Here is a 12,492-nt window from a genome sequence, read left to right as displayed (position 1 = left end):
GGTCCCACCTCCCTCCTGATGGATGATAACGCACGGCCCCACCGAGCTGCCATCGTGGAGGAGTGCCTTGAAATACAAGATATTAGGTGAACCGAGTGGCCTGCCTGTATTCCAGACCTAAACCCCATCAAGCACATCTGGGATGCTCTCGGTCAATGTATCACTGCACGTCTTCAAACCCCTACAACTCTTCAGGTGCTCCGACAGGCACTGGTGCAAGAATGGGCGGCTATACCCCAGCAGCTGCTCGTCCACCTGATCCAGAGTATGCCAACCTGTTGTGCGGCCTGTGTATGTGTGCATGGTGATCATATCCCATATTGATGTCGGGGTACATGCGGAGGAAACAGTGGCGTTTTGCAGCACATGTGTTTCGGAACAGTTTTCTCAACTTATCACCAATACTGTGGAATTACAGATCTGTGTAATGTGTGTTCCCTATGTGCCTATGCTAATAGCGCCAGTTTTGTGTAGTGCCACTTTGTGTGGCACCACATTCCGCAATTATCCCTAATTTACGAGCATGAGTGTACTTCACAGAAATAGTCGACAGTTGTCAGATCTGGTATATGTGCTGCCCATAGAACTGGCCCACCCGTACCAAACCATCGCCTGGGAAATGTAATATTGAGGCAATTCTGCACATCGGCATCAAAATGTGCTGGATCTCCGTTGTGTTGCAGTCACACATTTATCTGAATATTTAGTGGCACTACATCCAATAGGTTAGGCATTACATCCCTAACTAATGTGAGGTAGATCTCTATTCTGTTAGTCAGTTTGATGATAAATGTGGTCTAATGATATCCCTGTCCAGATGTTAATACCAACCCTGTCTTGGTGATTTTGAATCACCTGTGCACATTGGTTTTCATCCACCCAAACATGCATGTTGTGCAATTTAAATATGCTGTCTCTAGTAACCATGCATTCATCTGTGAATAGCAGCAGGCACAGGGATTGTGGCTTTAGCAAGCATTGTTGTAAACACCACTGCACAAACTGTACCCCTAGTGGATAGTTCTCCTCCCGTAATGCCTGGACTTTCTACATATGGTATGGATGGTGACAGTATTCATAGGCACATGCCACACGGCACTATTACCAACATGCAGTGCCTATGCCACATGCAGTGTGCTGGTGGCTGAGTCCTCTTCAAACATTGTCTTCACATACTCCTCCAAGTATAGTGTTCAACGCAAGCATAGATTACCTGCACACAGTAGACTGGGGATATTATTCGCAATTACTCAGAACAGAGTGCTAATACTTTACTGTACAATGAACACATCTCAGGCAGAAAATACCTACGTGTAACTTTCAGGTTCTCTGAGATGTGTCTGAATCGCTGCAAATGTGGAATGATGTGGAGTACGTTTTTTCGGGAAATGCTTCACATACAACCTTGCCACTGCTCTCCCATTGCAATCTGCTTTCCTGTATGCAAACAGCATGTTGGTTATTTCCGCAGCTGTGCAATGGTACATCGAACAACGTTAATACACTGGCAGAGCACACAAGGTCTGCAGTAGGATGAGCCCAAGGGCTATGTGGAGGAATGAAGTGCATGGGCAGGAATGTTGTTAGGCTGGGGTCGTCTATGACAGATGGCTACAGGGCCCCAACTGCTCGATCTCAGACTTCGACACTCTCCAGCTCCCAGGCCTTGCGTTTCCAGATAAGGGTTCCTTCTTCAAAACCGATCACTTTGCCTTCCTATACAACATTCTAAGCATTTTTTATGTTACTTTGGGACACCCGGTACATAAAATACAGTCTTTGTACAGTTGGTATTGGAAGCCAGAGTATACAAAAGGTATAAAATTGGAAAATAAAAAAACGTATCACGTGAAATTTCACCACTTTACTTTCAGGCTATGAAGAAACTCCAAATCGAACTTACTCGGTTAAAGCTCTGTTGAAATTTAGCTTATACATCTTAACTCGATTTGTTCATTTTGTATGTCTGGTTGTTTCCTCACATGGATGGACATTTCAGTTTATTTTAGAATATTTAATAATCTGCCTCTTTCTGCTTTATGAAGAATGGTGATGCTGTTATATGTTATCAGAATGCTTGTGTTCTCTTAAATGAGCACTGAATGATATCATATTAATTGACACATATGTCATTGCTATAGAGATACATAATATAAATAAATTTACATTCCTACTATCATATATACACCAGTCATGGTGTAGAAATCGATGTAAATACATTTGCTTGTTCTCCTGCATTTGATTTTACTGATGATGGAATATACAACCAAACACCGATTTCGTAAATAAATATTTCAACTGCAGCTCATGGTGTCCCAAGATGTCCTTTAATAAAGATCTTCACGATGTGGAGCACCAAGCATTCAAGATTTTTATGTGATGTTTCGGACTTCGATAAAAGTCAAATCACTGGAATGGGGCCATGGGATCGTGTCACTGGCAGACAGGACAGACAGACAGCAGTAGTGCAAGGAATGGAGAATGTATGAGGGTTGCCCATAAAGTAACGCATCTCATTTTTTTCATGAACAATTCTTTATTGAACACACATGAAAGAATGGTGTTTTATCTGCTCACCCTATTTTTCCACATAATCTCCACCCCATTCTGTGTCCTTCCTCTGACGTGAAACAGGGTGCGTATGCCCTGTCAGTACCAATCCTTGTCCTCGTGGTGGGCGCAGTGCTTCACTATATGAATCACCTCCTCACCGTCCTCAAAATGTCTTGCACGAGTGGCATCCTTCAATGGCCCAAACAAGTGGAAGCTGGAATTTCGAGGGGACTAGGTCAGGTGTGTCAGGCGTGACAGCCATGGATGGAACTCCGCCGAACCACCTTCTGATGACCTCACCCTCCGTGCCCAGCAACTAACTGTACTTCCCTCGACAGCAGATGCTCCATAGACTTTGCACAAGCTTTTGTGAATATTCCCCTCAGTTCCTTTCTCTGCAGTGAGAAATTCAATGACAGCACGTTGCTTGTAACGAACATCACCTACAGACACCATTTTGAAACCATCCTGCAGCTCCACTATATGTTGAGAATTGACAGAAACTTGGTGCGTTCACTCAGGAGACTTCAGATATTACATACATAACGTTTCTCATTCGTAGCATTGTTTTCGGCTGAGAAAAGAAAAAGCAGTGAGTTACTTTCTGGGCAACCTTCGTATGGTGGCGAGATGGACTCAGGACAGCAGTGTGGCAAGAAACGCAGGCACTGCTCTTTCCAGAAGGACTATACCACAAGATGATCGTTGATGAGTACAGGTTACTGGTAGGTGGGTTGATATTTCGAGATGGCGAGATTTGTTTGCCACTAATACCATACCACAGAAAACAGAGAGACTGGGAGTTTCAATGCAATCCTGTGGTGTTCATTGATGAGTATCACTTCTGTTTGTGGAGCTCAACTTGAGGCCGACATGTGTGTGGGCGATGTGCTCATATATCACATGGTTCTTAATAGGGTATGTGATCACCACATACAGCAACATGTGCTTTGCAATATGTTCCCATACTAGTTACTATGTTGGTAACGAGTCCTCGCAGCAGGGAGTTCAAATCCACTTGTGCGGTTGAAAGCTGCTGGATGGTCGTTGGTGCTTGTGGACATGCTGCAATATGTCTCCCCAGCGCATCTCATGCATGTTCCATGGGATTGAAGATGGGGAACGTGCAAGTCAATCCATTCGCCATATGTCCTATAGTATCACGAACTCCTCAAACTGAACTGTTTGATGCAGTCACAAAGTGTCATCCACGAAAATGAAGTCATGACCAAATGCATCAAACGACCATGTTAGACGATGGTCCTGGGTGCATTACATGTTCCAACCTCTCACTGTGTGAAAATACATCCAGAATCACTACACAGACTGAATCTGCTCTCATCCAAAAAGAGAACTTGATTCCATTCCTCGTTAGTCCAGTCCCTATGTTCCTGGGACCTCCGACAAAATCCAGATTAAACGTCAACTAGCCCCTCGCAAAGTAACAGGGAAAGTGATACACCATGATGCACCATGTTATAAAACTGATATTTATCACACTGTGTGGAAATTTTAATCATGATCCGGCTATAAAATGGTATGAAAGCATACGCCTTCTTATCGCATCCCAGACAAGCTCTGCGGGAACAAAACCATGCCTCTCCAGCTCCTGGACTCAAGGTGGGGCAGTCTTTGGATATGGCAACAGGACTGATTTGGTAATTTTTGAAGGAAGACTGAATGTTTGATAGAATGTGGCAAGAATGGTAAACGATGTTGTCATATACTTCGTGACTGGGGTACCAAATTGGTATATTCCACCATGATAATACAAGACCCCGCACTGTAGCTAATACCACAGGTGCATTTAGGAATGTACAGATACTTTACTGGCATGTCTTCTTCCTGTTTTGTCACCCAAGGAGCTTGTCTGGGATGCGATGGGAAAGCATATGCTTCCATACGAGGTTCCAGCTGGTAACGATGAACATTTTCACACAGTTTGATGAATATCAGTTCGTATGGTGCTTCATGGTATATCACCTTCCCCTGTCATCAGAGTAGTTATTCCGCAAAGGGCTAGATGACATTTCAGTCTGGATGTTGTCGAAGGGCCCAAGAGCATAGACACTGGCCTAACAAGGAGTGGTGTTGCTTTGTCTTCTTGGATGAGAGCAGATTCAATCTGAGTGGGGTGGGAACAAGTAGTGCAATCAGGAACATTATCGAACATGATGGTATGGAGAGACATAATGTTGCATGGGTATACTGATCTCCATAACGCTGAACATGTCAGCCTTATTGTGACGCTTTAGTCCTTCCACATGCATTCGACCCTGACTTCATTTTTGTGGATGATAGTTCGCGACCGCATCAAACAGCATAGTTGGAGGAGCTCATGGTGCTAGAGGTTATCTGATGAATGGACTACCTTGCCCATTCCCCTGACTGAAATCCCATTGACCACGTGTGGGATGCGTTGGGGAGACATATTGCAGTATGTCCACATGCACCAACAACCATCCACCAGTTGACAACCGTGCTGATGGATTTGAACTCCCTACAACAAGAACTCCTTACCAATCTAGTGGCCAATGTGGAAGCAATTGCAGAGCATGTGTTGCCTTCTGTGGTGGTCACATACCTTATTAAAAACCATGTTCCGTCTTTTGTAATGTCCAGCGTCCGTCACAAATTGCGGTGACTTCAATGTCATTGTCGTCCTTGAGTAAAAGTGTCATTTCTCTACGTTTCATTGCGTATTCCTTTCAGGTACCTCCTGCAGTGTACTATAGCAGTTCTTTCTAAGTATGTCAAAGTTTCATCGAGTTGTGTTACTTGGCAGTGATACATCATGCTAAAGTTACTTTCGTCCTTAAGTTTTGGTCACCAGTGTACTTACCAGAGTCCACGCCTTTTTTTAGCATAAATTTTCACTGTAAATCACAATGATTACCATATCGTTACATAGCTATCATGAAAGGATTTTAGAATTTGCGCAGCACCATCTTCAAGAAAAAATCGCACCTACTTCGATAAATCTGTAGACAAAGAAATCGTCACGAGTATTGACTGTATATGAGGGTTGGAACTTAAATAGTGGCAACTATTTATTCACAACCAATAAAAAAGAGTTACAAATGGTTCAAATGGCGCTGAGCACTATGGGACTTAACATCTGAGGTCATCAGTCCCCTAGAACTTAGAACTACTTAAACCTAACTAACCTAAGGACATCACACACATCCATGCCCGAGGCAGGATTCGAACTTGCGACCGTAGCGGTCGCTCGGTTCCAGACTGAAGCGCCTAGAACCGCTCGGCCACATCGGCCGGCAAAGAGTTACATGTTTGCACCTGTTACTGTCTTTCAAAGTAGTCATCAGCGTTGTGTAGAACCCGTTGCCAGCGATGTGGAAGGCGTAGTACACCGTTAGCAGAGCCTGTTCTGCTGATGGTGCGAATGGAGCGGTCTACTGCCTGTCGAGACTCTGGAACAGTTCTCAAGCGAATGCCCTCATCTTCGGAATCAAATCAAAGTCACAAGGACTTAAGTCCGGGGAGTATGTTGGATGGTACAGTACTTCCCAGTCCCATCGATCGAACAGAGCAGCCGAAGCTTGCGCTGTATGCCCCGCGCATTGTCGTGCAAAATAATGGATGGGTTACGCAGAAAGTGTCACCGCCTCTTTCGCAAAGCTGGTCGCAGACGATGCTCCAAAAACGAACAGTAATACTGTGCATTGACGGTCTGCCGTGGAGGAACGTAATGCGCTAGGATAACACCACCACAGGCGTACACGATAATCACCATAACTTTAGACGGCTCCATTCGCACCGTCGACAGAACAGGCTCTGCTAACGGTATACTACGCCTTTCACGTCGCTGGCAACGGGTTCTAGACAACGCTGGTGACTATTTTGAAGGACAGTAACAGGTGCAAAAATGTATCCCTTTTATATCGGTTGTGAATAAATATTTGCCACTATTTAAGTTCCAACCATTGTATTATTGCTTCTCCAAATCCCTGTTTCGATATCTCCAATACGTCCCAAAGGAACTGCTTAGGCTGCTCATCGTGTAGACATGCGTAGAGAAAGTAGCATATCTTACAGACATGAACTATTTATTAACAACATTACTATTGTAATAGTTGAAAGTATCTATTAGTGAGTTAATGTGGTGTCAAGTTCCACGAGTGCGTGTCAGTGTGACAGAAATCCTGTGATCGAAACCAGCTGAAGCCAAATGATTAAAATATGAATACCTCCTCATTTCGTCTGAGGAATAAGACAGGACAGCTTGCGACAAATCCTTCCAGAAAAAACTCCCGTCGATAAAATCTTTCGTTCATAGGTGCAGAGCTCAAATTCGTTAGAAAAACTGTAAGTACCATTTTGAAATTTTAATGTCATATTACCCTACATCTGTGTGACACAACGTGTATTAATTTGTAATGTATCTTTAATGCATGAGTGGTCAAAAGTAGCACATTTTCATTGGACACAAGTAATAGCACAAAAATCACGAAATATGACAATCTGCAGGCAGAATGATGAAATCCAAGATGGCGTGGGATCTTCTGATTTCTACGGTCGCAGGTTCGAATCCTACCTCGGGCATGGATGTGTGTGATGTCCTTAGGTTAGTTAGATTTAAGTAGTTCTAAGATCTAGGGGACTGATGACCTCAGATGTTAAGTCCCATAGTGCTCAGAGCCATTTGAACCTTCTGATTTTATTAGTCCGTCACACTACAGGACATGTAAGTCATATAGCTAACAGATCAGTTTTCGGCAACCAGGAGAGGAGCAATGTGTCACACTTACTAACATGTACCATACATGTCTTATTCTTCATCTCAGCTTACCTCGTCCTATGCACTTATTGATACATCATAAGAGAAAGCGTAAAATAATTTTTTAAATGTGTTTATAACTGTAATTTACTGTATTAATATGCAGTCTAAGAAGGTGCTACAGTGATAAAAAGGAATACATTTTGGGTTTAATATAAATATAAATTTTATAAATGCATCTTTTTGCTAAACAATAGATTAGTTGACGTTACTGTCAAATTTGACTGTCTTCACAGATAAATTAGCTATAATGAATTCTGAATACTTAACACTACGAACTGTTCAGTACAGAAGACAAATGAAGCGCCTGCTAAGACGTAAAATGAAACTGACAAGCAGTTTGCTTTTTTCCGATGGTTTTAAAATGTCAGTTTTCCGATTCACAGAAATGCCGGGAAGAAATTATAGAAAATTTATGTACAACTTAAATTGTCTCCTAGGGTATTCATTATTTATTTTCTTACGCTCAACGTATTAGTTCAAAAATGGATCAAATGGCTCTGAGCACTACGGCACATAACATTTGAGGTCATCAGTCTCCTAGAGCTTAGAACTACTAAAACCTAACTAACCTAAGGACATCACACACATACATGCCCGAGGCAGGATTCGAACCTGCGACCGTAGCGGTCGCGTGGTTCCAGACTGTAGCACCTAGAGCCGCTCGGCCACACCGGCCGGCTCTACGTATTAGTACCGAGGCATTTTTAGTACAGGATAATTCTTAGAAATTGAAATAACCAAGTATGGAAGAAAAGCAAGATGCTGCTCTTCTTACAGAACAAGTTGTCACGTTGCTGGAACTTTTCACTCTTCTCAGACAAAAATCTAAAACTGTACAAGGATTCAAGAAAAATAATCATGTGTCTGTTAGCAGAATACCTTAAACTCTGAAGTCTTCTTATACATATTGCAGATAGGAACAAAAAAATAGCGTAACAGTTAAAAAGGAAAGAAGGAGATACAAGAGCATCCTTGTAATTTAATATGTAAACTTAAGGTCATCATACATGTACTTTAAATCGTGAAGAACTACACAGATAACGAGCAGATACCTTTTATTTTGTGCTATGTATATCAGTTTTTGGAAAAAATGTATAAAAAACAAACATCTTAAATTTAAAATAGTCATAAAGTGATTTAATTTTCCTTCAGTTAGATTGTATTTGTTACGATAGTCAGATTCGGAGAAGAACCATAATGATTTGATTTAAGACCCGCCTTCGTTGTGAATGAGAGATCTCTTTATTGCACGAGTAGTTTGGGAGAGCTGAACCTTCGTCGTGAGATACCACGCAATCGTTTGTTAAGTCGTCGGTATGGGATAGCTGAGCAAGTTAAACTGTTTTGAATAGTATCATATGTCTTTTTATTCCACGGTTTGTTTGGTAGAGCTGAAGGTCCATCATCAATTGCCACGCAATGGTTTGCCAAGTCATTGGTATGGGACAGGAGCGCAGTTAATCATAAAAGATCTAACTCGGAGCAGCGAGAGGAGCACCTGGCTCACCAGTACACAAAGGTTATTAGATAAAAGTCTAAAGCATCGGATGGTTTCAGTTGCTCTTGTCATTATCAAGTGATCAATATGCAGACGTAACTTATAAGTAACCTGTATACATACTGATCACTTGATAATGACCAGAGGCCCTAAAATCTGCTGCTCATGATAGAAAATTAGGCGTTTAGGTAACAATCTTATACAGGTTGTGGATAATTTACACTACTGGCCATTAAAGTTGCTACACCACGAAGATGACGTGCTACAGACGCGCAATTTAACCGACAGGAAGAAGATACTGTGTTATGCAAATGATCAGCTTTTCAGACCATTCAAACAAGGTTGACGCCATTGGCGACACCTACAACGTGCTGACATGAGGAAAGTTTCCAACCGATTTCTCATACACAAACAGCAGTTGACCGGCGTTGCCTGGTGAAACGTTGTTGTAGTGCCTCGTGTAAGGAGGAGAAATGCGTACCATCACGTTTCGACTTTGATAAAGGTCGGATTGTAGCCTATCGCTTTTTTTTTGGATTGTTTGGGGGAAGAGACCAAACAGCGAGGTCATCGGTCTCATCGGATTAGGGAAGGACAGGGAAGGAAGTCGGCCGTGCCCTTTCAAAGGAACCATGCCGGCATTCGCCTGAAGCGATTTAGGGAAATCACGGAAAACCTAAATCAGGATGGCCGGACGCGGGATTGAACCGTCGTCCTCCCGAATGCGAGTCCAGTGTGCTAACCACTGCGCCCCCTCGCTCGGTTAGCCTATCGCGATTGCGGTTTCTCGTATCGCGACATTGCTGCTCGCGTTGGTCTAGATCCAATAACTGTTAGCAGAATATGGAATCGGTGGGTTCAGGAGGGTAATACGGAACGCCGAGCTGGATCCCAACGGCCTCGCATCACTAGCAGTCGAGATGACAGGCATCTTATTCGCATGGCTGTAACGGATCGTGGAGCCACGTCTCGATCCCTGAGTCAACAGATGCGGACCTTTGCAAGACAACAACCATCTGCACGAACAGTTCGACGACATTTGCAGCAGCATGGACTATCAGCTCGAGACCATGGCTGCGGTTACCCTTGACGCTGCATCACAGACAGGAGCGCCTGCGGTGGTGTACTCAACGACGAACCTGGGTGCACGAATGGCAAAACGTCATTTTTTCGGATGAATCCAGTTTCTGTTTACAACATAATGATGGTTGCATCCGTGTTTGTCGACATCGTGGTGAACGCACATTGGAAGCGTGTATTCATCATCGCCATACTGGCGTATCGCCCTGCGTGATGGTATGGCGTGCCATTGGTTACACGTCTCGGTCACCTCTTGTTCGCATTGACGGAACTTTGATCAGTGGACGTTACATTTCAGATGTGTTACGACCCGTGGCTCTACCCTTCATTCGATCCCTGCGAAACCCTACATTTCGGCAGGAAAATGCACGACCGCATATTGCAGGTCCTGTACGGGCCTTTCTGGATACAGAAATTGTTCGACTGCTGCCCTGGCCAGCACATTCTCCAGATCTCTCACCAACTCAAAACGTCTGATCAATGGTGGGCTAAGAACTGGCTCGTCACAATACGCCAGTCACTACTCTTGATGAACTGTGGTATCGTGTTAAAGCAGCATGGGCAGCTGTACCTGTACACGCCATCCGAGCTCTGTATGACTCAATGCCCAGGCGTATCACGGCTGTTATTACGGCCACAGTTGGTTGTTCTGCGTACTGATTTCTCAGGATCTATGCACCCAAACTGCGTGAAAATGTAATCACATGTCAGTTCTAGTATAATATATTTGTCCAATGAATACCCGTTTATCATTTGCATTTCTTCTTGTTGTAGCAATTTTAATGGCCAGTAGTTTATTATAACCATAGTCACTATACAGAACAAAAGTCACCTTAGTTAACGGCACTAGTGCAATGACAGGTACGAAATCAGAAACAGACTACATCAGATGTGTGGACCGTATTGTTGCAGATCCAGAAGGAACTCCAGGAAGCGCAGAGGCCCGAACTGGGTGGAGCGGGCGGCATGGGACGTGCGCGGGGGGTCCCGCAACGGCCGGCTTTCGTGCCCATAGGTCGCCACCCGGCGGAGATGGCTCGCCTGTCCCAGGGTCAGGGGCCGCCAGGTCCGTTCATGCTCCCGCCTCACCTCCACGGTGGGTACTTTTTTCCCGGCCCGCCAAAGCACTTCAGCAGTAAGAGCAGCGAACCACCAGACAAGATGCGGCAGGGCGCCCCAACTCCGCACGGGCCGCGGAGAGCCGTCGGTGCGATGGCTCATCTCGTCACGCCTGTGAAAGTCAGCTCGGGCCCAACTGGCATTTCACCGAGGGACGTCCACATGCATTCACCGAGAACTCACGCAAATTCGCCACCCGTCACACCTCGAGGCTTCAAAGAAGAGAACACGTCACCGAGATTCTCTTCGGACGCCGAGAAAACGCCCCGCGCCCCTGTCGGGAAGCAGGAAGGAGGCGGGAAAGCGAGCCCGCGTGTTTCAGCAGAGGTGCCGAACGCGAATTCTCCCAGAAGGACATTAGCACAAGGAGACGCAGCGGCACCAATCGAACGCGGGAGAGGTATGCCGAAAGACCAAAGTGACGAGAGATTACTAAGGAACCTGAACCTCAAAGTGGCAGAAACCAAAAGTGGAAAGATGCCGGATAGGGGAAAGTTTCAAACCAGCACTGGTGCGCCAGTATTAGAACTGAACAAGACTATGAACGATGTGACGTCTGGCCGGGGACGTGGCAACCCTGCAGACCTGATGCAGCACAGGAATCCGTATATGGCAGGAGGCGGGGCTATCTACCAGATGGAGAGGAAGGCGCAGTTTGGTAGGGGTGGGGCGGTGGGACCTCCGTTTAGAGATCCACAAGGTATCGGCCTAGAGTCGTACGGTGCAAAGCCAGCGCATTTTCACGGCCACAGTATCCCAGGTCTACCACAGCAACAAATGCCGACAATGCCTTCAACAGGACTGGTACCAATGTCTTCACCAAAGATAAACACAACCAGGGCTGCAATGGATACCTCACGACTGGCCTCGCAGAAGAAGCCTCCTACACCTGTAGTGAAGAAGACAGACTCTCCACCAAAGTCGCCAGCGCTTTTCTCGCCGACGCTTCTCATAGCGTCACCAGCGACTTCGCCAATGAATTCGCCGAGGCCATCACTGATGACAACGCGCAACACACCTTCAAAAAACGCTGTTTCAGGGAAAATAAAAAATGCTGTAAAAGCCTCTCCAGGAAACTCGCCGAAGTCACCATCACCGAGGAACTCGCCGGCGAGGACATACGTAATCACACGAAAGCATTCGCCAACACCGCAATCGGTACCTTCACGTAAAAAGGCTCAGGCGACTGCGCCTGCAAACGTATCGACGAAGTTACAGATAGATTCTCCAGCGCCTCAGACTACAATCGCCACAACAGGTAAGGACACAAAGGGAAGGTTTCAGAATCCCAAATCACGTTTGTCTGCAGGTGGAGATCTCCAAACTGCCAAAGAAAGACCTGCTGCGTCTCCCTCTGCTGTAGCGCCCACAGCTCAGAATCAGCCGTCTAAGGAGACGGACGAGTCTGACCATCAAGCAAAAGAGCTTTCAGATTTGAACA

General features: G+C 45.1%; 1 protein-coding gene across 1 annotated transcript in view; it reads left to right on the top strand.

Annotated features, from left to right (window-relative positions):
• LOC126092686 (protein pygopus-like) overlaps positions 1-12,414 on the top strand; it is a 50,564-nt gene extending 38,150 nt beyond the window's left edge. Inside the window, exons 4-5 of the mRNA XM_049908409.1 lie at positions 10,845-12,173; positions 12,361-12,414. Of these exons, the coding sequence (XP_049764366.1) occupies positions 10,845-12,173; positions 12,361-12,414 (1,383 nt within the window). The remainder of the gene's footprint in view (positions 1-10,844; positions 12,174-12,360) is intronic.
• Positions 12,415-12,492: the final 78 nt, after the last annotated feature.

The sequence above is a fragment of the Schistocerca cancellata genome, chromosome 7 (genome assembly GCF_023864275.1).
Source record: "Schistocerca cancellata isolate TAMUIC-IGC-003103 chromosome 7, iqSchCanc2.1, whole genome shotgun sequence".
NCBI lineage: Eukaryota > Metazoa > Arthropoda > Insecta > Orthoptera > Acrididae > Schistocerca > Schistocerca cancellata.
The sequence above is the reverse complement of the archived record's forward strand: the minus strand, read 5'-3'. Positions and strand labels throughout refer to the sequence as shown.